Source organism: Podarcis liolepis, assembly GCF_965112155.1.
Source record: "Podarcis liolepis genome assembly, chromosome: 8".
NCBI classification, from domain to species: Eukaryota; Metazoa; Chordata; class Lepidosauria; order Squamata; family Lacertidae; genus Podarcis; species Podarcis liolepis.
In genome coordinates, this window is record NC_139560.1 from 37,375,996 (window position 1) to 37,390,743 (window position 14,748).

At 44.4% G+C, this 14,748-nt stretch overlaps 1 protein-coding gene across 7 annotated transcripts in view; it reads left to right on the top strand.

Annotated features, from left to right (window-relative positions):
* The first annotated feature begins 5,825 nt into the window (after window positions 1–5,825).
* NSMAF (neutral sphingomyelinase activation associated factor) overlaps window positions 5,826–14,748 on the top strand; it is a 37,344-nt gene continuing 28,421 nt past the window's right edge. For 5 of the 7 annotated variants that reach the window (XR_014529338.1, XR_014529339.1, XM_083517886.1 and 2 more), the window contains exon 1: window positions 6,345–6,730. Coding sequence is in view for 5 of the 7 variants with exons in the window: in XM_083517886.1 (XP_083374012.1) it covers window positions 6,360–6,730 (371 nt within the window). In the remaining 2 variants the exon portion in view is untranslated. Of the gene's footprint in view, window positions 6,250–6,344; window positions 6,731–14,748 lie in introns of those variants that run through there. The other 2 variants (XM_083517888.1, XM_083517889.1) reach the window with 1 other exon arrangement.

The following is a 14,748-nucleotide window of genomic DNA, read 5'->3' on the forward strand; positions in this document are numbered from 1 at the left end:
GTCAACTTTTCCCTTTTCTTGCGAGGAATCCTATTCGGAATAAGAGGATTCCCCTTTTAAAAAGGGAAACGTTGACAGCTATGGTGGGGGGAAATAACTGCATGGTTTCATTTCAACTTAGACCAGACTCAATTTAGCCTATGATCGATTCACCCTCCTTATAGCCACGTAAGCATTGAGATAATTACAGTCAGTTATCAATCATTATCATGCAAAGAATAGAGCTACCATACACGAAGTCAAGCCCATTAAGGAGTGTGTCTTAATATTAGGCATGACATACCTTCAGAAAAAGTTTCCAGATATCCTCATTGTGTAATTGTGTTGTCCAATTCTACCAAGTCAAATAAGACATTAATGATTTCTGATGGCTTCATAAAGCATGGTAACAGCCCAGCTCCTGTGTTACGCTGCTTCCCTGGAGAACGAGGGGTGGGGCTAAAATGATCCCCAAGCTGCCTATTTTCTTCCTTCCTTTCCCAGTTTTTTGATTGGACCTTCTTGCTTCCTATGGCAAGGCAGTAAAGGAAAGGGAATAAACATATTATAGGAAGCAGCAAGGTAGGAGGGGGAAAGAGCTTGTTTTGAGCAAATAGAACCTTGCTCATAATCTACTGGGACTCCAAAAACAACGATACTAAAAGACCTTTCTTTCCTTTTGTACAAAATATTTCCTCCCCTTCTTTTCTTTTCTTTGACAATACTGGAATCTTCCCATGAGATTTTTCATATTAAACAAATCTTGCTTTCCCGATAAACACTTAGCTTTAGATTTTCTTCTTCTTCTTCTTTTCATTAACATGATCAGACAGTTCTCTAGAGATTGATGCTGAATTAACATCATCATCGCAGAAGCTGAGAGGGGAAAGCAGTTTAAGAATAAACTGGCCATAGACAACCTAAAGTCACACTGAAGCATGATCAAATAAAACAATAAAGGATGCCAGATTGTTGATGTTTCTATTGCCTGCTCTTGATGTGATTACACTTGATAGGTATGTAAAAAGGTAAAGGGACCCCTGACTGTTAGGTCCAGTCGCGAATGACTCTGGGGTTGCGGTGCTCATCTCGCTCAATAGGGCGAGGGAGCCGGCGTTTGTCCGCAGACAGTTTCCGGGTCATGTGGCCAGTATGACTAAGCCACTTCTGGTAAACCAGAGCAGCGCACAGAAATGCCATTTACCTTCCCGCCAGAGCGGTACCTATTTATCTACTTGCACTTTGACGCGCTTTGAAACTGCTAGGTTGGCAGGAGCAGGGACAGAGCAATGGGAGCTCACCCCGTCTTGGGGATTCGAACCGCCAACCTTCTGATCGGCAAGCCCTAGGCTCTGTGGTTTAGACCACAGCGCCACCTGTGTCCATTGATAGGTATGTAGTTTATGGGTATTTCTGGATCCAATACTGTTGCTTGAGGCTCAGGTGGCCTTCCATTAGATTCAGCTGGAAAGGGATAGCCTAACTTCTGTTGACTATGCTCTGGTAACCTGTAAATGAGATTACTGCAACATGTTATATGTTTTGAAAGCTTCAGCTGGTGCAAAACTTGGCAACCAGATTGCTCACTGGGCAAGATGGTTTGAGTATATTACACCGATCCTGGTCTGACTGCACTGGCTGCCAATTAGTGTCCAGGCCCAATTCAAATTCCTGGTTTTGACCGATAAAGCCTTAAATTGCTCAGGACCACAATGCCTCAAGGACCACCTCTCCCTTTATGAAGCAACCCAGACCCTGAGATTGTCATCTGAGGCCCTTCTTCATGTGTCTCCTTCACAAGAGGTCCAGAGGGTAGCAACATGAGAACAGACCTTTTCTGCACTGGCTCCTTGCTTGTCAAATGCTCTTCCCAGGGGGCCTTCAGAGGCAGATCTATGGAAGCATGGCCAGTTCACCTGCACGGGGCACCAAGCCAAGAGGGCCCTGCAGGGCCACTGGAACAATGACTTAGAACAAAAGGTGAGGGGGAAACAAATTTTGGTGTTGCACAGGGTGCTGCTGAAATTTGAAAGCCCAAAGTCTGCCACTGGAGGCGTGCCTGGTGCCACCATTATATATCTTTAGACAGAAATGTTGTTAAATGGGATTGAGGGGAAATGGCAGCACAAGAATTGTGCTCTGTCTTCAGTTTTGCCAGAGAAGCCTAGCAGGACACTGGAAATAGCTGTTGCTTAGAGTCTTCACAGAATTTTGTATGAGGGAGTTAAAAAGAAACGAGGTTGGAAACAAGATGAGGCTTCACCAGATTAACAATACAAAAACTGAGCAAATAGGTTTTTTAAGCATGTCGATATCAAGGGGTTGGTGGAGGTTTTGTAATTTGTTCATTCATTTCCGATTAGGACTTGCCTGCTGTATTTTGATGAATTTTTAAGTATATTCTTTCATTGCCAAAATCTAGCCCCAAAGAACATGAAACACAAACATTAACATTACCAGTTTACATTATGGCATAGCACCTTCCAATGTTGGATTAAGATGTATATTGTGTTAGTTTAGTGCCATCAAGTGTCCAAAAATGAGAAAAGGCTCTGAATATTTCTTTGTAAAACGCCATGCCTGTGGAGGCATTGATCTCCCAGCCTCCTTCCAACCGAAGCTGCAAGCTTGCCCTTATTCCCATGGACATCCCTGGTGACCCTGATGCCATATTGATTCTGGTCCTGCTATGGTGCTAGCTCATCCTCAGCTACTTTACCAGCCAATATCAGCATGTGTGCAAATAAATATTTTTCCACTGATGTAGTTTAACCAGCGTGTGGCTATGGAAACATGTGTGATTGTTTGTGTGCCTCCACAAAACTGTACTGATCAAGGGGAACAGGTGTAGCTCAGTGTCACTGCATGCAGATTGGCACATTGCAAAGGTTGCAATGTTTTTAGCTGGGGCAATCAGAATAAGGTCCACTATTCAGGACCCTAAAGTGTGTTTTATATAAGGTAAAGGGACCCCTGACCATTAGGTCCAGTCTTGAATGACTCTGGGGTTGCGGCGCTCATCTCGCTCTATAGGCCGAGGGAGCCGGCGTTTGTCCACAGACAGCTTCCAAGTCATGTGGCCAGCATGACTAAGCCGCTTCTGGTGAACCACAGCAGCACACGGAAACGTCGTTCACCTTCCCGCCGGAGCGGTACCTATTTATCTACTTGCACTTGACGTGCTTTCGAACTGTTAGGTTGGCAGGAGCAGGGACCGAGCAACGGGAGCTCACTCCATCACGGGGATTCAAACCGCCGACCTTTAATCGACTTTTCCTGTTCTTTGTATATTGCTTTGCTGTTTTGTTGCTATGGCTGATGGCTGACACAAATAAAGATTCATTCATTCATTCACTGCATGCAGGAGGTGAGATTCAATCCCATGCACCTACAGGCAGGACTGGGACAGAACCCTGCCCAAAATCATGGAGAGACACCCACGTCAGCGCAATCAATGACCTAGATGAGGGGTCTTTAACCTTTTCCAACCCAAACGTGCATTTGGGGACCCATTTCTTCATTTTTTACCTTATTGTTGCATAGTGGAAGTGCTCCTGCTGCGAACCAAAGTTATTTATGCCTTTCAAGTGTTATGGTTCCATTGGCTGCATCCAGTCAAAATGTAGCTCTGTGCTTGCACAGATGTTTGGGTGTCTTCAGCATGTACTACTTCACAACATTTCATTGTTTCCTCCATTGAAATATTAGATAGCGAACATCATGAGGATAGCATATATAGCTAGAAAAATCAGCATGTTATAGTGTGGTGTGCAGTTGCCATCTTAAGCACGGTTACTCAAAAGCAAATCTCACCAACTCCCTTGTGATTGTGTTCCGGATTGTGGTCTTAGGCTGCAGTCCTGGGCAAATTTACCTGGGAATAAATCCCCTGGAATTTGCTTCCCAGTGAATGTATACATGTAATTGCACTGTTAATATAGCAAAACAAACAAAAACATCACTTTAAAAGGGTTACAGTCTGGATTTGTCTTGTGGTCTTGTTCCGACGAGACATTTGGTTTTCACCAATGCTTCCCTTTCGAAAATGATTCCATGCAGGACCACACATGGAAATCTTCTTCATTCACATAACTTTTTAATCAGCAGAGTCAGGGCCATCTTTAGCATATGTGCTGCCGAGGTGTAAAGATCCGCCCAGCACTTCCAAATTTAGTTTAGCCCCCAAATAAGCCTTTATTATGCTTATGTCACTACAGTGGTACCTCAGGTTAAGTACTTAATTCGTTCCAGAGGTCTGTTCTTAACCAGAAACTGTTCTTAACCTGAAGCACCACTTTAGCTAATGGGGCCTCCCACTGCCGCCGCACCGCCGGAGCATGATTTCTGTTCTCATCCTGAAGCAAAGTTCTTAACCTGAGGTATTATTTCTGGGTTAGCGGAGTCTGTAACCTGAAGTGTATGTAACCCAAGGTACCACTGTATTATCATTTGATAAATAGAGCTCATGCCTGCATGGTTCCAAAAGGAGGATTTTTTTTGTGTTTTTTGTTTTAAACCAGCTTTTCTAAAGAAGACAAAGAACACATTGGGAGTTGGTGTAAAGACTCCACGCATGTGTTTACGGTCATAGGGAGGTGTCTGAAAGATGAGACGGGCGGGCATTGTGAGCATGCGTGGGAGAGCCATCTCGGGCAGCCTTTCAGTGGCAGGCAGGACGGAGCGAGATCAGTCATGTCAAAGGTACCACTGACCCCGCTGCCCCGTAGCAGCTCAATACAATACACTTAGGTGGCTTCAGCGGTGGGTGCCTGGCACGCCCCTAAAATTCGATGCCCGGGTGCCCCGCACCCCTTGCACCCCCCGGGTAAAGATGACCCTGGGCATCTTAGACTAAAAATAAATTATGACATTTTCTTACATTCATAGGATTGTTTAACATGTGATTCTTCCATCACCAAAGGTTAAAAAGGGAACTGAACTAAAGCCAACAGCAACCCATGATCTCATGGTAATGGATCATGACTGTAAAGAAAAACAAGTAATCTCTGTTTGCAAGGAGACATTTGTCTTCAATTAGCCACTAAGCTAACCAATTTTAATTGCTTAAGAGAACTTGTTTCTGCAGCAGTCAATCCTTAATGAAGTGCTTTTATTGAACTAACTTTCTAATTAACTAAATTCAAGATGAAGTACCTGCTCTGTGTTTAATTTAAGGACGTTATGTGTTGTAACCATACATGACCACAAGGAGGAGCTCTAAATCTGGGTTTTTCGTGTGTACAGTATTCAACATGCTAACATGTTTTCTTGTAACAGAAGTGTAACATTAAAAACAAACCAACAAACCGTTGTTGGTTCAAATGTATGGGTAGCTTAATTATGGTCCATGACTGCATGCAACCCACACCCCATACTGTAGAATAACAACTTTCCTTCTACCACAGTAAATGATTTGTGCTCTAGAACAGCGTTTTATGAGTTGTTGATGAAGAAACTAGAGGTCACATTTTCCTTCAGGCTGGTTTGTAGCCAGAGCTCTGGAAAATACACGTGTCTGTGAACACACGCCTAGCACACAGGGCACCTGTGGCTCTCCGGATGTTGTTGGGCCCCAACCATTGGAAATGCAGTCGCACCACAGACTTGTGTATGGGCAGTATGACATCAGCCATTTTATTTTCAATTCCTTTACGAACACCCGCTACCCTGGAATTTCGGCTTTTCACAGCTGCAGCACATTGGGTCAGCATCCTCATTGCGCCATCCACTGCGACCCCGATGCTCAGCCAGTGCCATTTCAGACCTCATTAACCTGTATGCGAAACAGGTGTTCCTTTTTGCCCCGAGGTGCCTCCCTTTGCGCTCGCAGGATCACTCCCTGCCTCTTCCCAATTGCTCTGGAGAGCGCAGCGCTTGGGCGGAGGGGGAAGACGAGGGCGCAGCGACAGCGTAACGCTGAGACACCTCCGGCCTTTCCCCACCGGAGGGCTCTTGGTTTCCGAGGGCCAAGAGAAGGCGCAACGCTGTGGCTGCCTTGAAATCCCCGCGCGCGGCCCAGGAGGCGGAGAGGCCCGCTACGGCCGAGAGAGGGCAGGCGACGCTTGGCAGCAGCCCAGCCCGAGCCGAGCGCCTGGGACGGCGGCCTCTGCAGTATAAATGGCCGGCGCTGGCGCTGCGCGGGCCCCTGGCGGTGAGCGCGCGGCGTGCGCGCTACAAAGGAGCTGCCCAGCGGAAGCGGCGCCGACTCGCCTCCATGGCCTTCATTCGGAAGCGGCGGCAGGAGCAGCAGCAGCTCTACTCCAAGGAGAGGTGCGTGAAGCGCCCCGGCGGGGCGAGCTTCCTCCCCCGGCCCGTTGTCAGGGAGCGGGGCCGCCCTTCGCAAGCCTGGCGGGGGCAGCTCGGGGGGCGGCTCGGGCGTAATGCGCGCACCGGTCGGCTGCTCAGAAGCGCCTCGGAGTCCCAGTAAAGCTCAAGCCGGGCTGGCGAGGGTAGGACGCCTGCGACAGAAGAGCTACCTCGGTCCTTGCCCCGCGGTTAGGCCTCGCCCTCCCGGCCGCTCAGATGGGGGGCGACCAAGAGGCGAGGGGGCGGCGAGGAGGGCTGCCTCCTTTGGGGCGAGCGAAAGCGGCCCGCTTGGGCAGAGCTGCGAGGGGCGCGTCGCGCCCGCTGGTCCTGCATCGCTGCGAAGGCGGCCCTGCGACGCGGAAGTCGAGCGGGGCTGCTTTTCTTGGGGCACCGCAGTGCCTGCTCACTGCCGGCTCGGCTCCGAGAGCTGCAAAGGATGCGCAAGGTGCGGCGAAAGCAAGTTGGGGGGGGGGCGTTTGCGAGGGCATCGGATGGCGCGGCGTGTTTGGAATAGGCTTCCCTTCTCGCGCGCAAACCCCGGCCGCGTAAAATTCCGCCCACTCGCCTTCGCTTTTTTTCTGCTTACGAAAAAAGAGCAACTTTCCCACTTTCTATCGTTTGGGACGGGTGTTCCCGGCGGTGCTTTGAGTAGAAAGTGACAGGCCAATAAACTTTCGGTTGTATTTACTGGTGTAGCTTTTGAGTGTTTGTATTGCTCCAGGTGTGGTCAATTTGTTCCCCGGCTTTAGTTTGTGCCGGACCTGACTTCCGTAACCGGGACTGTCATGCAAGGAATGTGAAGCATTTGAGCATGTGCAGAATGCATTTCCCCTCGTCACTGAGTAGCTGCTGCAACTTGTGTTATAAACTTAGGATCATGGCTCACAGGCAGGCATTTTTGGGGTGAGGGGCATGAGAGGATCGGATACATTTCCATAGCTGAAATATAGATTGAAACATTAGGCTTAGGACATTTAGTTGTATTGGATATTACCTTTTTCATAAGTGTGAAAATATTTGCCCAATGCTTGTCGGCTATTCTAGGACCTCATTGCACATACTGGCCAAAACATTGGCACTGATTGTACCCTCTCAACATTTCATGGATGAATAGAGGAAACAATTATTCCCATAGCCGAGAACTTGGGTAGGGCTTTGGTACCGTCTGGTAAGGTCAGGGAGATGGGTCCATAGTGTGCCCTAGTTGGAGAATGGAGAGTTAGAACCAGGCACAGGCCAGGCACAACTGGGCATTTAGGGTTCATGTTGTTGTTGTTTAGTCGTGTCCGACTCTTCGTGACCCCATGGACCACAGCACGCCAGGCACTCCTGTCTTCTTAGGGTTCATACATACTGTCATTTAACGGGGATGGTAAACTTTCTGTACCTCCATTAATTCTCCATTCACCTCCAGATCACCGCCTTCCTGCACTTCCCGCTCCCTCAGTCTGAATTTTCTCATACCTGAGATACTATGACAAAAAAAAAAAATCTTAGAATTGTAGAGCTGGAAGGGATGCCAAGGGTCATCAAGTCCAACCCCCTGCAATGCAAGAATCCTGCCCACAGCCGTCCCTGGGTGGGCTTGAAGCACCAGCCTTCTAGTTAACAGCCAGGCACACCCACTTGCACCACAGGAGGATAGGGTATTTTCTCTTGGATTTAAACAGTATTTTAGAATGATCTTATGTTTATCGTGTTAATATTTATATGCTATATTAATATTTAAAGTTTAGACTCTTGTGTTAATGTTTGTGAACCACCCACAGGGCATGGTTAATGGGCAATCAGTAGATAGCTAAATAAATGTCGGCTGACAGGGTGGTGGGACCCTAAACAGGAGCACTCCATACTGCAACTCTTTGTTGCAGGTCCCGCTTGCATAATTGGCAGCATATGGTATAATGATAGAGGTTTGCAGCTGTTTGGAAGTTTAATGGGACTTCGAAAACTGCACACAGTTGCAGTCTTAATTGTGTGTCTCTTTCACTACTATGCAACATTGTTCTGTTCCCAGCGCCAGGTATGTGATTCTGCCTGCAAGTCCCACTAACTTCCATGGGCCTTATAGACATGCTTTGGTTATTTAAGATGCAAGGCTTCCAGAGCAGATAGTGTAATTCCAAGTCAGGCTTAATCTATGATGTTTTTCTAAAGAAAATAATAAAAAAATGGTACAATGGAATAATTTATTCCCTTACCGCACTTTCTTCTTCTCCACTTTCTTTTTAAAAAGCAAGCTTAGTATGTTTCATACTTCTGTACAAACTTCAGGTTACCCCAAAGTACAAACATATATCTTAGCTCCTTAACTGCAAACATATCCTCCATATTTGTATCTTGCATCATGCCTTACTGTATTTTCAATATGACTTTTTGGTTCCTGAAATTCATTTTGATTGTGCAGATAAAATATAACAGATAGGCTTCTACAAGGTATGTAGCTAGTGTGTGAAAATAGTCAAGATCTAAGGATCCTCAGGCATGCACCTCCAGACGATGGAGACCTCAGGTGCCATCCTGGCGCCCAGGCATATTCACTTGGTTGCAAATGCAAAATACATCTGGCGCCTGGTGAATTTCAAACATTCCTTCTATGGTTCAGTGCTTAGGGTAAGAAGCACTGTGTAATGCAGTGGGCTATCAAGGATGGGATTTAGAAAGCCCCTTCTGTCCCAGGTGAAATTGGAACCATTGGAGCAAGTCCTGAGAAGGGCCATTTCTAAGAGACTCTTGTCTGAAACTCTGCAAAGCTACTGCTTAAAGTAGATGCTTAAGTAGATAAATCAATGGTCTGACTCTGTAATCAGCTTCCTAGGACCACATTTACTTCTTACTGACTACTTGAATAGACTGCTGCCTAAACTCTCTTCCATGAATCTATGCAGACTAAAAGGAAAATCTGTACTCTGGCTGAAGCCTGCATTTTCGTGTTTTGTTTGTGGGTAATCCCATAGTTGTACTAAAGGGGGATTTTTCACTGCAGATCGCAGTTTGTAGCTTGGGCCTCACTGTTTGTGGTTTCCCCACCTACGCGGGGGAATGCCTTTGTGTGAAGACTCCAATACTCCCTGCAATTCCTTTCTGAGCAGTCATGCTGGAGGAGGCGAAGGCACTGGTCACATGCAAATGTTTCACAGATGAAGTTTCTGATGCAAAAGCATCTCTGCATTCTTAGCGTTAACACAGAGGTCACCAGCTGCTCAACCTTAGAAGAAATATCACATGGGTATGAGACAGTGGAAATGGTTGAGGAAGAAAAGAATAGGTAGGCTGAAGCTAGAACATTTTGAAAAATAAGTTAGCTGTCTGCTTTGGGGGTGGGCTATCCTTTTATATGTGTTTAATTTTCTGCACCCAACTCCAGAAGAAAACACTCTATGGGGTGGGGTGGGATTAAGGGTTAGTAGATCTCTTCTGGAAAGAGCCATAAGTTATTGACAGTTGTGGGTTTTTTAAATGAAAGTTTTTAGGACTGAAGAAAATTTCTTTCTTATTTTGCTTGAAATCTTACATATCTTAGAGTATAGAAAGTAAAATGCTCTGAGCAGAGTTTAATTGCATTTTCTGCAATGTATTTCAAGTGTTTGTTACATTTACGATCTTACAACAGCTCCCTGCATTACTATCTTCCTATTGCAAGGGTTGTGGGTTGCCTAAGGTCACCAAGTGCCTAAGATGAACTGGGCATTGGCACTGTCCGGCCAGCTGTATATCTTTCATACATATGTGACCTGCAGCAGCCTGTTGCATTGGGGCTAACCAGTTGTGCCCTTTTCCAGAAAGCTCCCTTCTATTCCCTACCATCCATCGTTTTTCATTTCCTCCCCTTTAACATCCTATGGCCACTGAACATGCTTAACCCTCTTTATCGTGTGTGTGTGTGTGTGTGTGTGTGTGTGTGTGTGTGTCCCTCCTTAGAAAAACCACTCCAACATATTTTTGTACTTCTTCAAACCTAGGGGTTCCCCAAGCCACGGCATGTACCCTACTATTGTGTGGATGATGCCCACTCAGCGAATTAGTCCGCTGTCAGTACATCCATAACCTAACCTATAATATCTAGTGAAGAACTTTCAAATCATAATCATCAAATAAAGAGCATGAGGCCATGCAGCAACATTTCAGACCTGTGTAAGAATCGTGCCCTTGGAAGTAATAGAGTCTGTGTAGCCACAAATGCCTAGAGGGCTGTCCTTTTAATTCTTACTTGGCAAGCTAAATCCGATATTTGAGATTTTCAGATGCCTTATATACACACTGTTAAAATTTATTTGTTTAGGTGGTTTTCTGTATTGCTTTATGCCCCAAAGAAGTCTGAATGTGGTTTACAGTATTATAAAACATGCCAAAAAAAATACAACGACAAAAATTCCACATTTTGAAGCAGCATGGAACAATCAGATAAGATGCTCTTAAAACATAAAGATATACTAAAACAATAATAATATAATAATAATAATAATCATTAATAATAACTGCCAGCAGACTTAAAGAAAGAAAGCAGATACTACTATCCCTGCCCGTCCAATATGCAAGCCTGCCTTTTGTAAGTAGCAGTAGCAATCTCACTTCTGCTGTTGTTTTATATCCAGTTTAAACTCACAATAAAAGGTGGGGCAAAATTACACACTTCCCATCCCTGGTGCTCACTTGCATTTCCTAGGGAGCACTTACAGTCATTCTTCCCCCTGATAGTATCCTCAAAAACAACAGCAATCAAAGGTAGTGGAGGTGCTATAGCCCTTGGTGGAACCCAAAAGAGTTGACTGCATATTAATAAATATACAGCTTGTAGGTAAAGGTGCCTTGAGTTGCTTGCAGTGAGAGCATTTAATAAACAATAGTAATAAGTATCACCTAGAAATGTGTTGGTATACAGTTTTTCGCATGTGAGCTTGCACATACAGGTTCTACCCATGAAAGCTTATACCATAATAAGTCTATTAGTCTAGAATACTTTTTTTTTGTATTTGCTCTTTGCGGCTGTACACAGGTTTTTTTTTATGATAATAGGCTACCACACTTTCCCCTCTAAATCTCTTACATGATCACTAACAATAGATTATCACTGCCAGATGGTGTAATTTGTGTTTTGTTTCCTGACAGATTAATCATAATATTTCAAGATCTGGTTGCTGGCGGAGGAAAGTTTTTATATTTGAGCAGGATGGACATTTGGCAACAGACTGCTTAAAAGAAACAACACCCAGTGTTCAGCGCGAAGTAGTCAGCTGCTGAAACCCCATGAAACCCCTGATCTAGCTGCTTCCTTAATACTTCATGTGCCAATGTGTGGCAATTAGAGGATGACTTGCCAATTGCTGTGTCAGTTCAACATAGCAATGTTTTGAATTAGGATGTGGATCCATGCATCTATAACAGGCATCCCCAACCTGCAGCCCGCCAGACATTTAGGCCTACAACTCCCATGATCCCTAGCTAACAGGACCAGTGGTCAGGGATGATGGGAACTGTAGTCTCAAAACATCTGAAGGGCCGAAGGTTTGGGGATGCCTGATCTATCATCTCAAATCCTTGTGAAAGTTGCGCTCCAGTCCAATGGACAGATTTGTTTTTTTACTGTTCCTTTCATGGTATGGAAACAGTGGGTGGAAGACAAGTTTGCTATGTTTTACCTCTCTACTATCAGGGTCATCATGCTTTTGAATACTGCCTAGTTTGCAAACTTCCCACAAGCATCTGGTTGGCCACTGTGAGAACAGGATACTGGACTAAATGGGCCATTGGCCTGATAACAGCAGGTTCTTGTGTCCTTGAATGTTCATTCAGCTAATGATAGAGAGAGTCAGAACTTCTTGGAGGCCCACGTACTGCTCCAGGTAGCCTTATCTCAGTCTACCCTAAAGGGTTTATTGCTTTGGATGATTAGTAGTTTAACTGGAAAAGCAAATTTTAAAATGACCTGGAAATTCTGCAAGTGCAGTGAATAGTATCCTGAAAAACATACTTTGTTAAGAGATTTGCTTTATTAAATCCATCAAATGGAGTTCTTCGTTTTGTATATTTATGTAACTGATAATGTTATGCAGTCATTGTTTTCCTTATGCTTATGGTTTGAATGAAAAACGATTGTGCTCAGATAAACTTGTACTGGTCCGTGCTGCTGCTTTGCTTCCTGTTTAGAAATCTCAACGGCTTATTCTTTCACGTTGAGTGTTGCAGCTGTAGTGCCACTTGTTCCTTAAAAGGCAAAGCACAATGTGAGTGTGTGTGCATGCGTTCACCAGCCTTGTAAACAGGCCCACAAAACTTAATAGGGTCACATCTATATCACACATTTAAAGTACATGGCTTCCACCGTTTTCCTGAAAATATATATATTGGGAACCATAATTTACCCCTCACAGAACTACAGTTCCCAACACCCAGCACTATAGTTAGTTCCCTGGATTCTTTGAGGGAAGCTCTGTCCTTTATATATATGGCATGGATATTTCCTGCTTGCTGGGGTCTGGCAGAAGAGAGATGGAGAGCTCCATCCCTCCTCCAGCAGCCTGCTACATTTCCCTGCTGGGTGCAGAGGAGGGACAAAGTGTTTTGTCCCTTCTTTGCGTATCCATTCACTTGGGCTGCATGAGTTTCCTTATTGCCTATGGCTATTGGGTATGTGTGTTAAATACAAGGCTGGTGTACATGCACACTTCATCATCCATACCTAATGCCATGAACAGAAGTTCAGAAATCTATTGTCAAGACATATGACAAGAAATTGGTAGTATAGAAAGTAAAATTTTCATCATAATCTGCTTTTTAAATAAATAATGTGGCTGAACTAAATCAAGGGAGTTCATCATATCTGTTTTACCTTTCTGATGCACTTCATCTTCCATAGTATTTTCACCTGGTTCTATAACTCATGTCTTTAAGAAGCCAGAACTGGAATGCAATCTTGAAAATGGCCCTAAGTGCAGGTACCATATATTGGCTCATACTAAACAGCTTTAAAAAGAGAGAATTGGATTTGTCCAATTTTCAGATCTGAAATAATACTTCGTGTTAAATTAGGCCTTAGAAAGGAAGGAGACTTGATGGATGAAGATAATTTCATAATTCACTGAAGCTTTAGAGTCTGCATATTGATTAAACATTTAAATTAAAGCCAAGAGCCCAATCCACAGCCTAGCTTTTATTGAAGTGTACCTCGTTTAATTGAGTTTACCTGCAGGCTAAGTAGCACGGTTGGAAATTGGTTCCACTAAAATCCATGCATGTTTTCCATTGGTGTATATCTTGCTTTTAGTTGAAGTAGTTTGGTACAGCTTGGACTTTTGAAACTCAATATGATCAGCATGGGGAGGAGAGGGAGTTGGGAGGAGGTCTGGTGTTAGACCAGACTTGGCCAACATTTGCTTACTTCCTTACCTTTCACCTTTCTGATTCTACAAGCCTTAAGACTAATTCATGTAATCTCATCTATCACATGTTTACTGCCACTTTCGTAATAGTTCTGTTATTTGAAATTGGTGTTAATGGGCCTGTCATTATAATTCATCTTCTTGCAACGGAATGATATGTCTGTTGATGGAAGCAAATTTAATGAACGATGATCACCGGGTGGCAAGATGATAATTCAACTGGTAGTAAGACTTGGTCATTTTAGTGTTTTAGGAACATAGTGCTGAATAATTCCTCAAGTAATTTGATAGGGTGTTTGTTCCCAAGAATCTCAAGAGAGGATAAGCATCTCACCACACAGATAAATGGAGGAACCACTTAGGGATTCTCTGCAAGCTACTCTTCGTTACCATGCAATGATTTATTCAGTACCTTGCATTATTATTGTCTATTCATCTTGTGATTAGAAGTGAGAGAAGCTTCAGTCATATTATAAACCCATGTTGTTCAATTTCTGCTTTCTCTTGCTCAAATTATCCAAAGCTGAGCTTTGCAGTGTTTATGGGACACCATCTGACCTCTGAGAAGAAGGACAAGAGCAAAGGATTCAGACAATTCTAACAGCTCTGCAGCATCTCCTGAGTCAGATGGAATGGAGAGAGAGAGAGAGAGAGAGAGAGAGAGAGAGAGAGAGAGAGAGATGTGTCTGCTCCCAATTTCTTCATATAGATCTTGAATAGCATAGGAGACAGAATGGGCCTTTGCAGGGGCTTGGACTAGATGACCTTTGGGGTCTCTTCCAACTCTGCAGTTCTATGATTCTGGATCCAGAGAAGACCTCTTCAAAGGAAGATGCACCTCTGCCTCTTTCAAGGCAGTGGGAATTACTTCCCTCACATGACTGCATTAGTTATACCCTGTGCCCATCCAGTCAAGCCCTTTGTACTAGATATTACCAGCCATAATGGGAAGGGATCAAAAGGACAATAGACTTTCCCCACCTATGAAGATCATAGATAGTGGTTAACTACAAGCTTTTCTTTTTTTACAGACTTGCCTGGCTTAATTTTGTATATGTGACTGAAGGATGGCTCTTCTCCTGTT